We start from the raw sequence: 22983 nt of genomic DNA, 5'->3' as shown, positions 1-22983 counted from the left end.
AAAATCCCCTACCATAACCACCCTATTATTCTTACAGATAGCTGAGATCTCCTTACAAGTTTGTTTCTCAATTTCCTGCTGACTATTAGGGGGTCTATAATACAATCCCAATAAGGTGATCATCCCTTTCTTATTTCTCAGTTCCACCCAAATAACTTCCCTGGATGTATTTCCAGGAATATCCTCCCTCAGCACAGCTGTAATGCTATATTTTATCAGAAATGCCACTCCCCCTCCTCTCTTGCCTCCCTTTCTATCCTTCCTGTAGCATGTGTATCCTGGAACATTAAGCTGCCAGTTAAGTGTTAGACATTCCCATCTGCTTCACTAATGCCCTTTCACGAAGAAAATCTGCCATCCTTACCTGGTCTTGCCTACATGTGTCTCCAGACCCACAGCAAGCAATGTTTGGTTGACTCTTGTCTGAAGTAACCCAGATCAAGGACCACATCCCATTAACGAATTTTTAAAAACTCAATTTGCAGACAGCAAGCTGCCTAAAACAGCACAGCAGTATTGCTCACGTAATCAATTTCCAATGACATTGGGTGAGGATGGCCATTGATTGAGGACACCTGCATCTCTTCTTTAGTTTTGGGAACATGAGTGTACCTGGAGGCCATTCAACCCATCAAATTTGTTCCATCCTTCAACTATATTGGCAGATCTCAACTCCATCCGCCTGCCTTGACTCCATTGTCTTGTCATGGTCACACCAAGATCCACAGCACCTTCCAAACGTGCAGGCTTCATCATCTTGAAGGACAAGGGGCAGCAGATACATGGGAACACCACCCCCCTGCAAGTTCCCCTCCAAGCCACTCACTATCCTGACTTGGAAATATATTGACGTTCCTTCACTGTCACTGGGTCAAAATCCTGGAATTCCCTCCCTCAGGGCATCGTGGGTCTACCCACAGCACGCGGGCTGCAGCCCCAACTTCTCAAGGGGCAGTTAAAGTAAGAATTAGGAAATAAATGCTGGCCCAGCTCGTGATGCCCCCTGTCCCACATGTGAACAAATCCATGAGAAAACATGTTGAAACAAACACGGAAGATCAGGCGACACTCACCGCTGTGATGTCATTCAAGGTCATCGATTTACTATCTTTCTCCGACTGTTCAAAATCAGAAAACGACAGCTGAAAGACAGAAAGCAGAGGAGATTCAGAGCAACTGTGTTGGGAGCGGTTTCCCTTGCCAGTTTGGCTCACTGTCAGTGCACCAGCTATAAGACTTCCCACAGAAGTGTGGGTCCCTCTGCATTCATTGACGCAGAACAGAATCCCCTGGTCAAACGTCCACACTGAAACATAAAAGACAGGAGCAGGAGTAGGCCATTTGACCCCTCGAGCGTGCTGCACCATTCAATATGGTGACAGCTGACCATTGAGCTGAGTACCCTCATAATGTTGGGGAGATTTCACTGGGGTGTTTAATGTAGGGCTAGGGAGGGAGACACTTCTAGCCCTGAAATGGTTAACAACAGCCAAGCGAGCTGCTGCTGGCGACTGCATGACTTCCTGGCTGGAGCTTGTAAGGGATATGCATAATGTTAATTAAATCTTGGAGCCTGTAAATACCAGCCAGCATCAATTGCCCCATCGAAACTCGGGATTAATAAAGAAACCGATCGGAATCTGTAACTGTTAGACAAGTGTGAATTGCTCTATCGGAACCTGTAACTATTGAGTGTGAATGGCTCTATTTAAGTCTAAAGTTGATAAGTGCAATTGACAATTTAGTTAAACTGAAACTATTGAAAATGGCTAGCCTGTCAGACACATAGTAATTCCTTGAAACAATGAACTATTGAATACGGGATCGGAACCACTCCCGGGGATGGCTGAGCCATTGTCAAGCACAGCAGGAGCTGGACAGGCACTTCGATGCGGCCAATAGGAGGACGGATCCCCAGCGCGCGCAGATGAATGGACCAATGGGGAAGGCGAACTGACCGGGGACTCCAGGCAGCGCGAAGTATAATTGTGTCAAGTTTGAACGAGAAGGGAGAACGCCTTCTCCAACGAATGCATGCTTGTAGATTCCTTGTACCAGTTAAGATTCTGTGAATAAACTGCTGTCTGCGTCTAACCATAGTTGCCAGTGTGAGTCTCTCCTTCCGAAAGAACACGCAAAGACGGGACCCCATGGGTCCGTCTTAACACTACCCTCCCCCAATATCCCTTCATCCCTTCAGCCACAAGAACTATATCTAACTCCTACTTGAAAACACAATGTTTTGACCTCAACAACGTTGGGCAGAGAATTCCACAGACTCCCTACTCACTTCTCCTCAGCTCAGTCCTAAAAGGTTTACCCCTTTTCCTTAAACTATGACCCCTGGTTCTGGACTGTCCCCCAACCACTGAGAACATCCTTGCTGAAGCCAACCTGCCTAACCCTGCTAGAATGTTATAGGCTTCGGTGAGAATACCCACTCATTCTTCCGAACCCCCCTGTGAACACCAACCTGACCGACGACACAAAAACCAAACAGGTGTGGATGCTCAGATTGGAAACAAAAACCAAAGTCGCTGGAGAAACTCAGCAGGTCTGGCAGCATCTGTGGACAGAAAGCAGAGTTAACGTTTCGGGTCCAAAGAAAGCTCACTGGACTTGAAACATTAACTCTGTTTCTCTCTCCACAGGTGCTGCCAGACCTGCTGAGCTTCTCCAGCGATTTCTGCTTTTGTCCCGAACCAACTCAATCTCCCCATAGGCAACGATTCTACCAACCCAGCAATCAACACGGCATTTCTTCTATAGCCAAGACACAGTTTCCTTTTAATCCCTTTTAAAAGTGAGCACAAACAGTAAATTGGGCACTTTCGCACAGTGGTAGTGTCCCCACCTCTGGGTGAGGAAGCTTGGTCTCAAGTCACACCTGTTCCCAATGTGTGTAAACACAGTGGCTACAAGAGCAGGTCAGAGACTAGGAATCCTGTGGCGAGTAACACACCTCCTGACTCCCCAAACCCAGTCCCACCATCTACAAGGCACAAATCCGGGTCGTGATGGAATACTCCCCATTTGCCTGGATGGGGGCAGCTCCAACAACACTCAAGAAGCTCGACACCATCCAGGACAAAGCAACCGCTTGTTTGGCACCACATCCACAAACATTCGATCCCTCCACCACCGTCGCTCAGTAGCTGCAGTGTGTACCATCCACAAGATGCCCTGCAGAAATTCACCAAAGACCCTCAGACAGCACCTTCAAAACCCACGACCACTTCCATCTAGAAGGACAAGAGCAGCAGGTAAATGGGAACGCCACCCCCTGCACGTTCCCCTCCAAGCCACTCCCCATCCTGATCTTGGAAATATATCGCCATTCCTTCACTGTCATTGGGTCAAAATCCTGGAATTCCCTCCCTAAGGGCATTGTGGGTCTACCTACAGCACATGGACTGCAGCGGTTCAAGAAGGCAGCTCACCCCCACCTTCACAAGGGCAACTAGGGATGGGCTATCAATGCTGGGCCCAGCCAGTGATGCCCAATTCCATCAAATAAATTTTAAAAATCCCTAAACAGATTGATGAAAAATATGTACAGTGTTTTTTTTTCACTTTAAGGCCATCAAATCTGATTTGGCATTTCGTTGGAGATTCAATTCTATCCCAGAATCACAGAATTATCATAATGCAAAAGAAGGCTATTCAGCCCATCACGCCTGCACTGCTTCTATTATCTTGTGCCAATCTCCTGCCTTTCCCAATGTCCCTGCACACCATTTCTATTGAAATAACCATCCAATGCCCCTCTTGAAAGCCTCAATTGAACCTGCCTCCACCACATTTCCAGGCAGTGTGTTCCATACCCTAACTTCCACAGAGTGAAAAACATTTTTCTCACATCACCCTTCCTTCACTTGAACATCACTTTAAATCTATGCTCGTGTCATTCTTAGTTCTTTTACAGCTCGTGATTTTGAAAACTTCTATCAAAAGTCCTCTCTGCCGTCTCTTCTCCAAGGGGAACAGTCCCCACCGTCGTCGATCTATCCTCATCTTGGAGGTTTCTCATCCCTGGAATCATTCCTGTAAACCGCGCTCTCCAACGCGTTCCCATCTTTCCTGTAACGTGGCGCCCACCGCTGCACCCAACCCTCCAGCTGAGGTCCACCAGGTGTCTTGTACAAGTTCAGCATTACCTCTACCTGGCCATCCCTTACTCACAAACGAATGAAAGGGCTCACAGAGATTCAAGATGAAAGCATTGGCTCTGTTTTGTGAAAGAAACACCAGAATTGCTGGAGAAACCCAGCAGGTCTGGCAGCATCCGTGGAGAGAGAAGCAGAGTTAATGTTTTGAGTGCAATATCCTCACAGATGCTGCCAGACCTGCTGAGTTTCTCCAGCAATGTTGGTGTCTGTTTCCCAATTCCAACCTCAGGAGGGTTTTGCCTTTAGTTACAGCTGCGTTCTGAGGACTCTCTGATCTAACACCTGGGTGTTTTGCTTTTCTAGCTTGTCCTGTAGACTGGTCAGGGACGTACCAGGGCAATCCTGGGGCCATAGGTTACTCCATCCTGCTCCTACGTTCTTTCTTTTAAAAGTTCTTCCACATTCCATATACCCTCAAACCCCACAGTCATCTGAGATCTCTCAGTTCATACGATGCTGACTTCGTGAATATTTATGACTTTTATCAGCCTGCACTTTCAGCGACCTGGATTCGAAGTGTAGTGATAATGTCAGCATGGTTTCATGAAAGGGAAATCATGTCTAACTTATTCATTCAAGTTTTTCTAAGAATTCTCAACCAGTGTATAGAGAGGGGAATCTGTAGACGTATGGAATGAGCTGCCAGGGGAAGTGGTGGAGGCTGGTACAATTGCAACATTTAAAAGGCATCTGGATGGGTATATGAATAGGAAGGGTTTGGAGGGATATGGGCCAAATGCAGGCAAATGGGATTAGATTAGGATATCTGATTGGGATGGACAAGTTGGACTGAAAGATCTGTTTCTATGCTGTACATCTCTATGACTTAATGACTCTCTGTGTTATGTTTGGATGACCAGAAGTTGGTTGACAATGTGCCTACAAAGGGTTCAGTCGCAAGATAAGAATTGCAGGTAAAACATTGGCATGGTTGGAGAATTGGCTATTGGGTAGGAAACAGCAGGATTGGGAATTAGGGGTTCTTTTTCAGGATAGTGACCTGTAACCAGTGGGGTTCCACAGGGATGAATCCTGGGACTGCAAGTGTTTAATGACTGGGAAGAAGGAAGTGAATGTACTCACTTTTCCAACACTTGTGCTGTTCCTTACACCAAAACCTGCAGATGGAAGAATGCAGTCTGGCCTGTTCAAATGTGGCTAATTATGAGTGTGGCAAATCAACAATTTCAATTAGCATTCGTGTTACGCAGTACAAATGTTGGATCTACATGATGTCACAGCCTCTGCTAAATACAATTAATATAATATACCATGTAAACTGACTGCTCCTGGTGCTCCAATATCAGTTGATTAATCCTGACTTGTTATATAAACACAGTGGCTACAACAGCAGGTCAGAGGCTAGGAAGCCTGCAGCCAGTAACTCAGCTCCAATCTCCTCAAGGCCTGTCCACCGTCTGTCTGAAATTGATAATATTATAACAGAACCAGACAGGGGTAAATGCAGGAGGGATGTTCCCAATGACTGGGGAGGTCAGAATCAGGGGTCACAGTCCAAGGATACAGAGGAAGTCATGTTGGACTGAGATGAGGAGAAATATCTCGTTGAGTGTTTTCATAGAATCCACTGAAAGTGTGGAAGCTGTTCATTGGCCTTTTGGGTCTACACCGACCATCCGAATAGCATCCCACGCAGAGCCATCCTGTCCCTGTGGCTAGAGCTACAGAGGGTGGGGAGCCTATGGATTTCTCTGCCACAGAAAACTGAAGCTAAAACATTGAATGGTTTGAAGAAGGAGATAGATGTAGCAACGCTCCATTACCCTTCAGTCAGTCTGTTCTGTATACACAATGAGTGACATCACTTAGCACAGAACACCCCAAGATTAGATGTGTAATTCCGTGATATTGTACCTGCTTAAATTGCGCTGGTTATAAACTTCAAAATAGCTACTTCAACATGAACCTTACATCCTGTGATTTATGGAACACATACTCAGTGGTTAGCACTGCTGCCTCACATTGTTTGGGACCCAGGTTCAATCCCAGCCTTTGATAATAACTGTGCAGAGTTTGCACATTCTCCCTGCGTCTGCCTGTGCTACCCCTGGGTGCTCCGGTTTCCTCCCACAGTCCAAAGATGTGCAGGTTTAAGTGGGTTGGCCAGGCTAAATTGCCCGATAGTGTCCAGGCTAGGTGGGTTAGCCAAGGGAAATGCAGGGTTACAGGGATAAGTTAGGGAAGGGGTAGGTTGCTCTTTGGAGGGTCAGTGTGAACTCGATGGGCCAAATGACCTGCTTCCACACTGTAGGGATTCTAAGGGTTGACATAGAACTGTTGACTGCAACACCCGCTGAACTGCAAATAATGCACTTGTTCAGCACAAGGGAGACAAATTCCCTTGGAACTGAGGCATGTTTTGCATGTAACAACAATGTTTATTAATATAGCAGCTTCAGATGGAAGCATCCAAAGGTACATTACTTGAATATTATTCTGCTGTTAAAAAAAATCTGCTCACACGACAGACAGCCTGATCAGAGAAGATTTGGAGAGAGAGGTGTACAGAGGCAGAGAGGGTTAGAGAGTGTAATCTTTTGATTTTGTGCTTTTCAAAACTGGGGACTGAAATGAGAAAAAGCTGTTTGAAAACCAGAGTTCATAACGGTGGCTGAACACACTGAATCTCTGTTCACACATCAGCTTGTGCTTCTCTCTCTCTGGGCTCAGGAGAGAAAGTTGTTATAGAGTCATAGAGTCATACAGCACAGAAACAGACCCTTTGGTTCATCCAGTTCATGCTGACCATAATCCCAAACTCAGTTAGTCCCATCCTGACTCTCCCACGTTTACATTATATCTCACGGATGTTGTACATCCAGGTACATCTCCACAGAATATCTCCAACTTCCTCAGTAATCTTACAGCAGCGTCTCATCATCCTCTCTCTCGATACGAAAACACAGCAAGGAATTCCAGAACTTGGAGCCCAGGCAACACAGATACCAATGAAAGAGGGATGGTGATTGGGAAGTGCAGATACTTTGGAGGGTTGTGGGACTGGAGGAGAGACAGAGATTAGGAAGGATGCAGAGAGGCGATGGAGGAATTGGAAAACAAGGGTGTGAATTTTAAAGTCATGATGTTGCTTAACTGAAGGGTATAGTAGCTGAGAATGTACAAGGGATGATGAAGGAATTTGATCTAATGCAAGTCAAAAGACAGTCAGAAGTCACACTACACCAGGTTATACTCCAGCTGGTTTATTTAAAATCACAGGCTTTCAGAGCACTACTCCTTCGTCAGTGCCTGAGTGCTTCCCTCCACTTCATCTGACAAAGGTTGTAATTGAAAATAAACCTGTTGGATATAACCTGGTGTTGCGTGACTTCTGTCATTGTCCACCGAATCCAACACCAGCACCTCTGCATCACATCAAAACACAGGCAGCAGAGTTTCGGATGAGTGAATGAATGTTTATAGAAGGGAGGATTGAGGAGACCATGCAGTCGGGTGCTGGAAAGGACAGGTCTGGGAGTAACAAAGGCATGTTCTTCAACAGTACAGGACCTGAGACAGCAGTGAATTCAAGTGTCACTCAGGTGCAATAGTACACAAGAACTCACCGGAAAAATAATCTCTTCCTCCAGGACTTTGTCTCCAACAACCTGTCAGAAAGAGAATCAGAATGAACAAGTTAAAACCTTTATCCAGAAAGTGATATGGTCACCATGTTACAGGAAGGAGCTGATCGATTAACACACAGGTTACTAAGATTGGAGAATTTTATCAATGAGGAAATATTAGAAAGGTAGGGAGGAGGTTATGAACAAAGAACACTACAGCACAGAAACAGGCCCTACTGCCCTCCAAGCCTGCACTGATCCAGATCCTCTGTCCAAACCTGTCACCTATTTTCTAAGGATCTGTATCCCTCGGCTCCCTGCCCATTCATGAATCTGTCCAGATACATCTTAAATGATGTTATCGTTCCTCCCCCTACCACCTCCGCTGGCAACGCATTCCAGGCACCCACCACCCTCTGGATAAAGAACTTTCCACATATAACTCCCCTAAGCCTTTCCTCTCTCACCTTGAACTCGTGACGCCTGGTAATTGAGTCCCCCACTCTGGGAAGACATTTCTTGCTATCCACCCTGTCTGCACCTCTCATGATTTTGTAAGCCGCAATCAGGTTCCCCCTCAACCTCCATCTCGCTAATGAAAATAATCCTAATCTACTCAACCTCTCCTCATAGCTAGCACCCTCCATACCAGGCAACATCCTGGTGAACCTCCTCTGCACCCTCTCCAAAGCATCCACATCCTTTTGGTAATGCGGTGACCAGAATTGTACGCAGTATTCCAAATGCGGCCAAACCAGAGTCCTATACAACTGGAACATGACCTGCCAACTCTTGTACTCAATACCCTGTCTGATGAAGGAAAGCATGCTGGATGGCTCCCTGACCACTCTACTGACCTGTATTGCTATGTTCAGGGAACAATGGACCTGAACACTCAGATCTCTCTGTACATCAATTTTCCCCAGAACTTTTCCATTTACTGAACTGGATCTTCCAAAATGCATCACCTCGCATTTGCCCGGATTAAACTCCACCTGCCATTTCTCTTTCCAACTCTCCAATCTATCTATATTCTGCTGTATCCTCTGGTAACCCCCTTCACTATCTGCTACTCCACCAATCTCAGTGTCATCTACAAACTTGCTAATCAGACCACCGATACCTTCCTCCAAATCATTGATATATATCACAAATTCCCTTTGTGGTCCTATCACGGATCCCTGTGGGTCGCCACTGGTCACCTTTCTCCATTTTGAGAAACTCCCTTCCCCTACTACTCTCTGTCTCCTGTTTTCTGTTCTCTGTCTCCTGTTGCCCAGCCAGTTCTTTATCCATCTAAACCTGGACCTCATGCGACTTCACCTTCTTCATCAGCCTACCATGGGGAACCTTATCAAACACCTTACTGAAGTCCATGTATTTGACATCTATAGCCCTTCCCTCTTCAATCAACTTTGTCACCTCTTCAAAAAATTCTATTAGGTTTGTAAGACATGACCTTCCCTGCACAAAACCATGCTGCCTGTCACTGATAAGCCCATTTTCTTCCAAATGGGTATATATTCCATCCCTCAGTATCTTCTCCAGTAGCTTCCCTACCACTGACGTCAGGCTCACAGGTCTGCAATTACCTGGATTATCCCTGCTTTTCTTAAACAAGGGGACAACATTAGTAATTCTCCAGTCCTCTGGGACCTCCCCGTGTTCAAGGATGCATTTCGTCTCTCGCTTTCCTTAGTAACCTGGGATAGATCCCATCCAGACTTGGGGACAGGGGACTTTTAGGGCACACAACACTTCCTCCCTCCTTATGCCAACTTGACCTGGAGTAATCAAGCACCTATCCCTAACCTCAACATCCGCCATGTCCCTCTCCTCGGTGAACACCGATGCAAAGCGTTCATTAAGAATCTCACCCATTTTCTCGGACTTCCCTCCTTTGTCCTTGAGTGGGCCAACCCTTTCTCTAGTTACCCTCTTGGTTCTTATCTATGAATAAAAGGCTTTGGGGTTTTCTGTTTTCTTGATGCTATCTCATGTCCCCGTTTAGCCCTCTTAATTCCTTGTTTCTGATTGGTCCTACTTTCCCAATATTCTTCCAAAGCTTCATCTGTCTTCAGTCACCTAGACCTTATGTACGCTTCCTTTTCCTCGTGGCTAGTCTCACAATTTCACCTGTGAGATTTCACCTGGTTTCCTAATCTTGCCATTTCTATCCCTCATTTTCACAGGCACATGTCTGTCCTGCACTCTCTTTAAAAGCCTCCCACATATCAAATGTGGATTTCCCTTCCAATAGCTGCTCCCAATCCACATTCCCCAGCTCCTGCCGAATTTTGGTAGAGTTGGCCTTTCCCCCAGTTGAACAATCTTCCTTTAGGACCACTCTCGTCTTTGTCCATGAGTATTCTAAAACTTACGGAATTGTGATCACTATTCCCAAAGTAATCCCGTACTGAAACTTCACTCACCTGGCCGGGCTCATTCCCCAACACCAGGTCCAGTGTGGCCCCTTCCCAAATTGGACTAATTACACACTGCTCTAGAAAACCCTCCTGGATGCTCCTTTCCAATTCTGCTCCATCCAATCCTCTAACACTAAGCGAATCCCAATCAATGTTGGGAAAATTAAAATCTCCTATCACCACCACCCTGTTGCTCTCACATCTTTCCATAATCTGTTCACATATTTGTACCTCTGTCTCACACTCACTGTTGGGAGGCCTGTAGTACAGCCCCAGTATTGTTACCGCACCCTTCCTATTTCAGGGCTCTGTCCATATTGTCTCACTGCTCAAGAGACTCTATACTTCTGTTTTGAGAGAAGTAATTGTTAGAGAAGAGGAGGAATTAGTTCCCTCAAAAGGTGGTGAATCTATAGAATTCACTCCCCCAGAGTGCAGTGGTTGCAGGGACATTGAGTAAATTTGAGGAGGAGATAAACAGATTTTCAATTAGTAATAGATTGAAGAGTTACGGACAGCAGAAAGTGGAGTTGGAGTCATTGTCATAAACACGTACAGCTTGGAAACAGACCCTTCGGACCAACTCGTCCATGCCGATCAGATATCCTAAACTAGTCCCATTTGCCAGTGTTTGGCCCATATCCCCCTAAACCCTTCCCATTCATATACCCATCCAGATGCCTCTTAAATGCTGTAATTGTACCAGCCTCCATCACTTCGTCTGGCAGCTCATTCCATACATGTACCACCCTCTGTGTGAAAACGATGCCCCTCAGGTCCCTTTTATATCTTTCCCCTCTCACCCTAAACCTATGCCCTCTAGTTCTGGACTCCCTGACCCCAGGGAAAAGACTTTGTCTATTTACCCTATCCATGCCCCTCATAATTTTGTAAACCTCTATAAGGTCACCCCTCAGTCTCCGACGCTCCAGGGAAAACAGCCCCAGCCTGTTCAGCCTCTCCCTGTAGCTCAGATCCCCCCACCCTGGGCAAAGGTTATGGGGAAAAGGTAGAAGAGTGCAGTTGTGGCCACTACCATATCAGCCATGATCTTATTGAATGGCAGCAGAGGCCCGAGGGGCTGAATGGCCTACTCTTTACGAGTGGAGGTGTATAAAAGAATAATGTAGACAGAAAGAATTTTTATTTCTGAGCAGAGAAGCCAATCCATCGATTTAAGGAAATTATTTTCAGGACTGGATGGGATTTGAGGAGAATGTTTCTGACCCAGCTGATGGTGGGGATCTGAAACTTCATGTTCAATCAATTCCAAGACAGTCGGTGATGTGTAAAACCAAACACAAATAGCTTTCCTGATGGTGGGTTAAATCACAGCATGTGGCATCGGGCATCGCTGGCATGTCCAGTGTTTGTTGTCCATCCCTAATTGCCCCTTGACAGGGCAGCTTGCTCAGGCATTTCAGAGGGTGGTTGAGTTAACCCCATTGCTGTGGGTCTGGAGTCACATGCAGGCCAGACTGGGTTAGGACGGCAGATTTCCTTCCCGAAAGGATATCAGTGAGTCAGGTTTGCTGCTTGTCCCTGTGCCTCTTTAAACAAAGAGTAGGAATTAACCAATTTGTTTCCAAATGGCAGAGATCAGTGCTCGGATCCCAGCTATTCATTCTCACAGCTCACCAAAATGTTTCCCTTCAAGGTAGTCATCCATTTGCCTTTTCAGGGCCACTGTGTTGAATCTTCCAAGACAGTGTACCCCTCATAGTGAGCTATAAATACCACTAAGAACAGAATGGCACCAGGATAATGAATAAGCAGGAAGCTGGAAGATCTGCATGTGTTGAACTGTGGGGCTTTATTGAGATGTTGGCCTTCAGTCGAATATTCTATCACATTGAATAAGGAGCACTTTATCAGAAGAATGTTAATGACTCTATTCATTGTAAGAGCACTACACTGATTGGAGTGTGCCTTCCGCTAAAGGAACTAATAAAGTACCTCGCTCAGAACTGATTAAAGCATTTCCAATTCAACTTCACAGCTCCTTCAGTCAGACAGCAAGGACTCATTATAAATTAACCTTGCAACATGGAAAGAATTGTCATAGCAACAGCTCTTGATGATGAAGGTTTGCTACTGGGGAATTGTACATTGCGCTGACATCGAAGTCAGTGATCGAATCCCAGGACAGGGACAGCAAATGTTTAGACACAAAGTAAAGCTCTGTCTACACTGTCCCCATCAAACACTCCCAGGACAGGGACAGCACAGATTAGATACAGAGTAAAACTCTCTCTACACTGTCCCCATCAAACACTCCCAGGACAGGGACAGCACTGGGTTAGACACAAAGTAAAGCTCTGTCTACACTGTTCCCAACAAACACTCCCAGGACAGGGCCAGCACAGGGTTAGAATCAAAGTAAAACTCTCTCTACACTGTCCCCACCAAACACTTCCAGGACAGGGACAGCAAGGGGTTAGACATAGAGTAAAACTCTTTCGGTATGGCCCCCACCAAACACTCCCAGGATGGGGACAGGACAGGATTAGATACAGAGTAAAGCTCACTCTGCACTGTCCCCACCAAACACTCCCAGGACAAGGACAGCACTGGGTTAGGTACAGAGTAAAGCTCACTCTGCACTGTCCCCACCAAACACTCCCAGGACAAGGACAGCACTGGGTTAGATACAGAGTAAAGCTCACTCCACACTGTCCCCACCAAACACTCCCAGGACAAGGACAGCACTGGGTTAGATACAGAGTAAAGCTCACTCTGCACTGTCCCCACCAAACACTCCCAGGACAAGGACAGCACGGGGTTAGATACAGAGTAAAGCTCACTCTACACTGTCCCCACCAAACACTCCCAGGACAAGGACAGCACGGGGTTAGATACAGAGTAAAGCTCACTCTGCACTGTCCCCACCAAACACTCCCAGGACAGGGACAGCACTGGGTTAGATACAGAGTAAAGCTCCCTCTACACTGTCCCCACCAAACACTCCCAGGACAGGGACAGCACGGTATTGCCAAATGATTCCTCTGAAGTGGGTTTGGTGGTTGCGTTGTTCCTGATGGCAGATGTGATCAGATTCTCTGGAAATATTGTATTTCAAAAGTGCTTTTTAAAACATCAGATCAATTTGAGATGCTCCACACCCTGTCGCAGTGGCTGTTGTGGTGCTGAAGCTGTGACAGTTAATTTGTACTTTGACTGGCTCCCCATAACAGCTCCGTACCAAAGCCCAGGGACTGTGTCTTCAGTGATCTGATGTAGTGATAGAGACTGGCTCCAGGTGAGCCATCTGAATGAACTCTCCCCGTCGTCCATCAATCCAATTGGGTCTAATTCCACACAATGAAGAGGAGAAATAAGTGAATCTTTATAGTTATAGCAAAGAAGGTGGCCATTTGGCCCATCATAGAACATAGAAGAATACAGCGCAGTACAGGCCCTTTGGCCCTCGATGTTGCGCCGATCCAAGCCCACCTAACCTATACTAACCCACTATCCTCCATATACCTATCCAATGCCCGCTTAAATGCCCATAAAGAGGGAGAGTCCACCACTGCTACTGGCAGGGCATTCCATGAACTTACGACTCGCTGAGTGAAGAACCTACCCCTAACTTCAGTCCTATATCTACCCCCCCTTAATTTAAAGCTATGCCCCCTTGTAATACCCGACTCCATACGCGGGAAAAGGTTCACACTGTCAACCCTATCTAACCCCCTAATCATCTTGTACACCTCAATCAAGTCACCCCTAAACCTTCTTTTCTCTAATGAAAACAGCCCCAAGTGTCTCAGTCTTTCCTCATACGATCTTCCTACCATACCAGGCAACATCCTGGTAAACCTCCTCTGCACCCGTTCCAGTGCCTCCACATCCTTCCTATAGTATGGCGACCAAAACTGCACACAATATTCCAGATGCGGCCGCACCAGAGTCTTATACAACTGCATCATGACCTCAGGACTCCGGAACTCAATTCCTCTACCAATTCCTCATGTTCATGCTGACCTACAATGAGCTATGCATCTAATCTCACTATCTGGCTTTGAGTGTGTAGCCAATCATGTTCTTGCACTTTAACCATGTGTTCAAACATTTTTAAAAGGTTGTGATGTTTTCTGCCCTAACACCACCCTCCAGATCCTCAGTGAATGAAATAGATTCCCCTCGATTACCAATTAAACCATTTCTGTCCTACAAACGCTCCATGCTTTTGATTGGTACCCCTCCACAAAGCAGAATTGTACCTTACTACTCACTCTCTCCAAATCCACCATCAATTTATTCCCTACAATCAGCTCTCCCTTCAACCCACTGTGATCCCAACAGAAATTATTCCAGTCTTTCCAATCTTTCCTCATCACCAACATTCTGAAGTCCAGGTAACTTCCTTTCATGGGGCCAATTCAGCAAGGCTCCTCAGACAGCATCTTCCAAATCCACCTTCCATCTAGAAGGACAAGGGGCAGCAGATACATGGGAACACCACCCCCTGCAAGTTCCCCTCCGAGTCACTCCCCATCCTGACTTGAAAATATATCGCCGTTCCTTCACTGTCACTGCGTCAAAATCCTGGAATCCCCTCCCTAAGGACATTGTGTGGGTCTACCTACAGCACATGGACTGCAGCGGTTCAAGAAGGCAGCTCACCCCCACCTTCTCAAGGGGCAACTAGGGACGGGCAATAACTGCTGGCCTAGCCAGTGAAGCCAGTGGTTACAGTGTAAGGCACGGGCTAGGGTATTTCAAACTGAGATGAGGTGAAATGTCTTCACCCAGAGAGTGGGGAGCCTGGGAAATTCTCTGCCACAGAAATCAATTGAGACCAAAACATTGAATGTTTTCAAGACATTAGGTCTTAGGGCTGAAGAAATCAAAGGGAATGGGAGAGAAAGTGGGAACAGGGGACTCTGTTGGATGAGGTAAAAACAATGACTGCAGATGCTGGAAACCAGATTCCACAACATCGTGGGCCGAAGGGCCTGTTCTGTGCTGTATTGTTCTATGTTCTATGTTCTATGTTCTAAATCAAAGGGAATGGGAGAGAAAGTGGGAACAGGGGACTCTGTTGGATGGTCAGCCATGATCATATTGAATGGTGGAGCAGGCTTGAAGGGCCGAATGGCCTACTGCTGCTGCTAATTTCTACATTTCTATGCTATCCACACACTGTCAACAAAGAAAATAATCCTTTCTGTATTACCTCCCCTGTGGTTGCCTCCATCAGTTTGAAGCTGCAGTGACCAGTAAGGTACATGGCAATCAATGGTGGACCCACTGCCATTTCACACAATGTCAACACACACTTCAGCATCAAAGACCATTGGGGGGACTCACTGGCAGTGCCCCTACCTCTGAACCAGGAACACCCAGGTCCAGGTCCCATCTGTGCGAGTGTATAGGTGGGACATCGCTGAACAGCTTGATTGGAATATACAATAAAGACTTGCAGGAGCAGGGGTTCAATATCACAAGAGATGGCAGTGGGCAGCACTCGATCAACCCTATAGAGGGAGCTAGAAGATAGGTCAACAAACCTGGAATTGCCCCTTCCAATCCAAGACCTTTCTGAGTCAGTGGGAGGGAGACCCATGGCTGGCACTGACATCAATGACGACCTCATGTTTGACCCTGCCAAACAGTGTCCCTGATTGTGAAGCCCCCTTCCCTCACTGACCACAGCACCCCAGCACTGACCCGACAGAAGAGTTGACCATTGTCTTCTGATGACACCAACATGCAGCAACATGCCGAGTGAGTTTCCTCCTGTAACTGGAAGCAAAGCAGAACAAAGATGAGTTAGTCACTTATTCTCATCTGTAAGCAGTCAGTCATAGAGATGTACAGCATGGAAACAGACCCTTCGGTCCAACTCATCCATGCTGACCAGATATCCCAACCCAATCTCGTCACACCTGCCAGCACCTGACCCATATCCCTCTAAACCCTTCCTATTCATATACCCATCCAGATGCCTTTTAAATGCTGTAATTGTACCAGCCTCCATCACTTCCTCCGGCAGCTCAGTCCATACATGTACCACCCTCTGTGTGAAAAAGTTGCCCCTTAGGTCTCTTTTATATCTTTCCCCTCTCACCCTAAACCTATGCCCTCTAGTTCTGGACTCCCCCGCCCCAGGGAAAAGACTTTGCCTGTTTACCCTATCCATGCCCCTCATGTCTGCATGGGTTCCCTCCCACAGTCCAAAGATGGGCAGGATAGGTGGACTGACCATGGGAAATTACCCATAGTGTTCAGGGAGGTGCAGGCTAGATGGGTGAGCTGCAGGGTTACAGGGATGGAGTGTGTCTGGGTAGGATGCTCTTCAGAGGATCCTTGTGGATTCAATGTGGAATGGCCTGCTTCCCTACTGTTGAGATTCTATGATTGCCTTATGAGGAAAGGTTAGACAGGCTGGGCCTGTTTCTAAGAGTCAAACGCTACTTAATTAAAACATATAAGATCCTGAGAGGACTGGACTTGGTGGATGTGGAAAGGATATTTCCTCTTGCGAGGAAAACTAGAACTAGTGGGGTCAGGGTTTAAGAATAAGAATTCAAACGTTTAACACAAGCATGAGAACATGCTTCTCCCCTCAGAAGATTATGAGATTTAGAATCTTTAAACATTTCTAAGGCAGAGGGAGATAGATTCTTGATGACCGAGAGCGGAGATGTAGAGCTGAGGTTAAAATCAGACCAGCCACATTCTTATTGAATGGGGAAGCAGGATCGAAGGGCTGAGTGGCCTACCCCTTGTTCCTTGTTTGTGTTTTTGTAACAGTGAAGCAAGCTGTTGTGTCCTCGATTTCAAGTATGTCTTTCGGGAGTAAATCGACAAGTGGGTAACTTTTCCAATGATCTGTGTGGCACGGAGTCACCCTCAGTGGGGAGAGGTTGTGAGCAAGGTGGGCTGAGAATTCTCAGTCACTCCCTTTACCACTGAGAAAGAGACAGAAACGACTTCGCAAGAACAGAAACATGAGAGACAAACAATAAACTGACCGAAACCTTTAAATGTATAGAGGGTTTAATGGGGAAGATCTTTCCACTTAGCAACTGAGACAGACCATCATTAATAAAACCTTAAAACATAGCAGCCATTCAGCTCCTGCAGTGGGATTTGAACCTTTGCCTCTGTGATTATTAGTCCAGGTCTCTGGATTAGTCATCCAGCAACATTAGGAATACACCGCTGTGCCTTTGAAAAGGGACCCTGGTAGTGAACTTTACCGAGAAACCACCAGCAAATAACACAGTATCTCAGGGAAGGGTGCTGACGTAAACAGTGTGTCGTCACCAACAAATGGTGCATCCTGCTCCACAGTGTGCAGGTAGGTCAAAGACAGACCGCTTCAGATAAATATTTACTGTTAGATGTCCAGAAAGCCTGGCAGCTGCCTGTCACCCTGACAGGAATGGGAGCGAGGCTGAGGAAGGAGAGAGAGGGAGACACTGTCTTGATGTTCTGCTTTGATTCTCTGGAGCTGACGCAGCCAGTGTTTCTGGCTGGATTTAGCAGTCACAACCTAGCTGCTGACGTCAGGAACCCCAGCGAGCAGCACTCTCTCAAGGACATGTGCAAAAAAAAAACAAGTCGAGTGCCAGTACTCTTTTCTCGATTTTACACTTCTCTCCGGGTTTCTGGGAGGTGGGCTGATGGTGGCAGTATTCCTCCTGACTCAAGTTTATTCTTCAGCGCACACCACAGACTCTCAGCAAAATGTAGCAGCAGATGTAGCCCATTCAGCCCACTGAGTCCACGCTGCCCATTCAATCCGATGAAGGGCTTTTGCCCGAAAGGTCGGTTTCTCCGCTGCCTGAACTGCTTTGCTCTCCCAGCACCACTGACCCAGAATGCCCATTCAATCAGCTGACCCTCAACTCCACTTTCCTGCCTTTACCCCCCTGACCCCGGATTCCCTGACGGATTAACAATCTGCCTGTCTCAGCCTGAGTGAGACTGCCGTGACAGCTCTCTGTGCTCCAGAATTCCACAGATTCATCACCCACTGAGAGAACAAATTCCTCCTTATCTCTGTCTCAGTGGAGACCCTGGCCCCTTTTCAAAGGGGAGACTCAGGAGCACCACAGGCAGTGCAGAGCATGTGCCCTGGGCTACTTCCAGGGCTGAGGCGAGTTGGTTTTACAGGGAAAGACATTTACAAGAACGAGAGTAAGAATCAAGGCCGGCAGGACTGGGACTTCAAGACATTGGTAACAGGAGCAGTAGTGACAGAGCAACTCTCCATGGAGGGAGTGGTCAGGGTTGGGATTACAATACCCAAGGGTGTAAGGGAAGCACATTCAACCCAAGGCTGTCCAAAACAGAACTGGACTGCAGTCTGAAATCTGCAACATGTCAGGGTTATTGGAAAAAGGGAGGAGAGTGGCACTGAGCCAACTCACATGGGGAGCTAGTACCAGGTCAATGGGACGAATGGTCTCGTTCTGCACTGTGACTCCGCGATGTTTGTCCATCCTGGAGGGGAGAGGGTCTGGAACTAGGCGTTATGGATTCAGAATAAGGGGGTCTCAAATTTAAGGAGGAATTTCTCCACTCAGAGGGTCATGCATCAATGGAATTCTCTCCTCACAACCCGACTTGAGGCTGGAACACCCTCAAGACAGAGTTAGATTTCAGATTGACAAGGGTGTCGTGAGTCTTTTTTTGTTTTCCGTGGTGGGTGAGCAGCAGTGGGGCAGACAAATGGGGCCAAGCCCAAATGAACCGACATCGTATTGAATGATGGGGCAGGTTTGAGGGGCTGAAGGGCCTCCATCGTTCCTATTTATTACGTTCAAGCCAGAGGGAGAGAAGAGGCAGCTCCCCAATTCGATGGAGGTGTCTCAGTACGGGGGAGCTGCACTGGGAGAAGACACCTTGAATATTTTACACCTTCCCCCTGCCCACTGACCAAGCTCAGCTGCCCTCCGCCCATCCCACTCCCCACAGCCCTGCCGGATATATCCCTAAGAAAGGCTCCCACTTCCTCCTGGATTCTCCTGGTGACTATGGGATTTGGAGATTAATCTCTCAGATTAATCTGTGACCAGCAGCAAACATTTGTCAAGAAAACTGTTCTCACATGCACACTCCTTGAATCTACCACTGATTAAAAAAACAAACAGATTATATCGGACAATGGTCGAGTATTATTGTAACTGGACCACGAGCACAGACCAGCTAAAGTCTTGGGAACAGAAGCTCAAATCCCACCAGGGCAGTGAGTGGAATTTGAATTCAATAAAAATCTGGAATTAAAAACTAGTCTAATGATGATAAAAGTGCAGATACAGGTACAGTTACAACATTTAAAAGACATTTGGACAGGTACATGATTAGGGAAAGTTTGGAGGGGTGTGGGCCAAATGCAGGCAAATGAGACTAGTTGAGTTTGGGAAACTTGGACAAATTGGACTGAACGGTCTGTTTCAGTGCTATGACTCTATAACTGGTTCGCTAATATCCTTTAGGGAAGGAAATCTACCATCCTTACCCAGTCTGGCCTACATGTGACTCCAGACCCACAGCAATGTAGGTCTTTAACCCTGGGCAATAAATGTTGGTTGAACCAGCAATGCTCACATCCCATGAATGAATGGAAAATACCCAAGGTATTGTGATTGTGAAGCAGGATTGTTTGAGACAATACACAGGAACCTCCAGGTGGGTACAGTCATTGAAAGGACGCACGATCTCTGGACAGCAGTCCATTCAGTTCCATTCCCCTGCTCTATCTCTGTAACCCAGACGTGATATTCCAGTTTCATTTCAACATCATTCATTGGCCTCACTTCCAGCAGGCCCTCGGACCTCCAGACCACTCTGTCAGAGACACAACCCTCCTGTATCTCTTACTTGAAGCCTTGCATCTGTGTCAGCTAGTCCTTGTACAATCACCAAATGGGAATGGTGTTTCTTTGTTGACCTTGACTTGGCCTAATCTTGTGCTCAGTCTTGTGACATAATCTTATGACCATACCGCATTGCCAAAGCCTATGTACAGATACAGGTGCAGGCTCGGAGCTGTTCCCACTCAATCACTGTAGCAACGCAACAGGAAACATCAACGGCACCTTCCCCAGCCATCAAGGTCCTCAAGACACAGTGGGCAATTTATCGCCCATTGCTGTCCGACCCTCTCAGCACCCAGTCTTCCCATTGACACTTCCAGCAGAATTGTACTCCAGCACAATCTCCAACCTCATGGTCCGACATATCCCCCACTCAACCATTAGTATTGGATTTCAGTAAGGCTTTAGAGCATTGTCCACCATGGCAGGCTCATCCAGAAGATTAAGGTGCATGGGGTCCACCATGACGTGGCCACATAGATTCAGAATTGGCTTGCCCATAGAAGGCAGAGGGCAGTGGTGGATGAGTGCTTTTCAGGCCGGAGGTCTGTGATTAGTGGTGTTCCGTAGGGATCCATACTGGGACCTCTGCTGCTTGTGATAAATATAAACGACTTAGATGAAAATGTAAATGGATGGGTTAGCAAGTTTGCACGATACAAAGATGGGTGGAGTTGTGGACAGTGCAGAAAGTTGTCAAAGGATACAGTGTGATGTAGATCAATTGTAGATATGGACAGAGAAATGGTAGATGGAGGTTAGTCCGGATAAGTGTGAGGTGCTGCACTTTGGGAGATCATATGTTAAGGAAAAGTATACAGTTAATGGCAGGACCCTGACCAGCATTGATGTACAGAGGGATCTTGGGGTTCAAGTCCATAGTTCCCTGAAAGTGGCCATGTCAGTAGTTGGGTGGGAAAGAAGGCATGTAGCATGCTTGCCTTTATTGGTCAGGGAATTGAGTACAAGAGTCGGGATGCAGCTCTGTAAGGGACTTTGATTAGGCCACACTTAGAGTATTGCGTTCAATTCTGGTCACCACACTATAGAGAAGGGTGTGGAGGTTCCGTGGCAGAGACTGAGGGGAAACTTGATAAAAGTCCAAGAAATTATGAGATGCATAGATCGGGTTGATGGTCAGAATCTTTCTCCCAGAGTTGAAATGTGTAAAACTAGGGAGCATGCATTTAAGGTGAGAGGGGGAAGTCCAAAGGAGATGTGAGGGGCAAGGATTTTACACAGAGGGTGGTAGGAGTCTGGAATGTACTGCCAGGAGTGGAGGCAGATACAATAGGGGCATTTCAGGGACTTTTAGATAAAAACATGAGTATACAAGGAATGAAGGGATACGGCAGGCAGAAGGGGTTAGTTTAATTTGGCGTCATGTTGGACACAACATAGTGGGCCGAAGGGCTGTTCCTGTGCTGTACTGTTCCAGGTTCTATGATCGATTACCATCAAGGCAGGGCATCAACCCGGGTTCAATGGAGAGTGCAGGAGGGTATGCCAGGAGCAGCACCAGGCATACCTGAAGATGAGTTGTCAACCTAGTGAAACAATCAAACAGGACTACTTGCCAAACAGCATAAGCACTCAAAACGTCGACTTTGCCACCTCCTGATGCTGCCTGGCATGGTGTGTTCCTCCAGCCTCCTGCCTGTAAACAGCATAAACAGCAAAGGATCGACAGAGCTCAGTGATCCCACAACCAACAGATCAGACCCAAGCCCTGCAGCTCTGCCACATCCAATCGTGAATGGTGGTGGACAATTAAACAACTCACTGGAAGAGGAGGCTCCACAAATATCCCCATCCTCAGCGACAGAGGATCCTAGCCCATCAGGGCAAAGTAAAAGGCTGAAACTTTCACAGCAATCTTCAGCCAGAAATGCCGAGTGGATGATCCATCTCAGCCTCCCCCAGTGGTCCCCAGCATCACAGAGACCAGTCTCCAGCCAATTCGATTCACTCCACGGGATATCAAGAAATGGTTGAAGGTACTGGATACTGCAAAGACTACGGGCCCTGACAACATTCCAGCAACAGGACTGAAGACTTGTGCTCCTGAACCTGCCGCTCCCCTAGCCAAGCTGTCCCAGTACAGTTACTACACTGGCATCTACCCGACAATGTGGGAAGTGTACCCAACTATGTCTTGTTCATAAAAAGCAGGACAAATCCATCCCTAGCCAATTTCCCCATCAGTTTACTCTCGACCATCAGTAAAGTGATGGAAGGTGTTATCAAGCAGCATCTGCTCAGCAATAACCTGCTCAGTGAGGCCCAGTTCAGGCTCTGCCAGGGCCACTCAGTGCACCACACCCTCACCTCCATCCAGGACCCCATGCAGTTGTTCCAAGTGAGACAGAGGCTCACCTGTCTCTCTTCCAACCTGGTTTACTTTATCCAGTGCTCCTGGTGTGGTTTTCTCTGCATCGGGGAGACCAAATGTAAATTCAGAGCACATTTCGCCAAGCGTCTCAGTCTGGCCTTTAGGGGCCAACATGACTTCCCAGTCACCGCCCATTTCAATTCCCTCTCCCATTCCAACGTGACCATCCTCGGCCTCCTCCATTACCACAGCGACCCCCCCCCACATCCACGCCCAGTCTTGAAGAAGGGTTATACCCAAATCGTCGACTTCTACACCTCCTGATGTTGCCTGGCTTGCTGTGTTCTTCCAGCCTCCTGGCTGTTTACCCGTCCCCCATTCCAGCCTTGGTTCAAACACGGACAATAGAGCTGAATTCCAGAGGAGAGGGGAGAGGGACAGCCCTTGACATCAAGGCTGTATTCAACCGAGTGTGGCATCAAGGAGCCCTGGCAAATCTGGAATCAGTGGGTGTCGGGGGGGGAAACTCTACACTGGTCAGAGTCATACCTGGCACATAGGAAGATGGTTCTGGTTTTTGGAGGTCAGTTATCTCAGCTCCAGGACATCTCTGCAGGAGTTCCTCAGGGTAGT

General features: G+C 47.1%; 1 protein-coding gene across 1 annotated transcript in view; it reads right to left on the bottom strand.

Moving 5' to 3' along the window:
- LOC122551083 (cGMP-dependent 3',5'-cyclic phosphodiesterase) overlaps nt 1-22485 on the bottom strand; it is a 76818-nt gene extending 54333 nt beyond the window's left edge. Inside the window, exons 1-4 of the mRNA XM_043692725.1 lie at nt 22411-22485; nt 15859-15933; nt 7757-7798; nt 1074-1142 (exon numbers count right to left, since the gene is read on the bottom strand). Of these exons, the coding sequence (XP_043548660.1) occupies nt 1074-1142; nt 7757-7798; nt 15859-15933; nt 22411-22485 (261 nt within the window). The remainder of the gene's footprint in view (nt 1-1073; nt 1143-7756; nt 7799-15858; nt 15934-22410) is intronic.
- Nucleotides 22486-22983: the final 498 nt, after the last annotated feature.

Source organism: Chiloscyllium plagiosum, chromosome 6 (assembly GCF_004010195.1).
Source record: "Chiloscyllium plagiosum isolate BGI_BamShark_2017 chromosome 6, ASM401019v2, whole genome shotgun sequence".
NCBI lineage: Eukaryota > Metazoa > Chordata > Chondrichthyes > Orectolobiformes > Hemiscylliidae > Chiloscyllium > Chiloscyllium plagiosum.
This window is presented reverse-complemented; position numbering and strand designations above follow the sequence as displayed.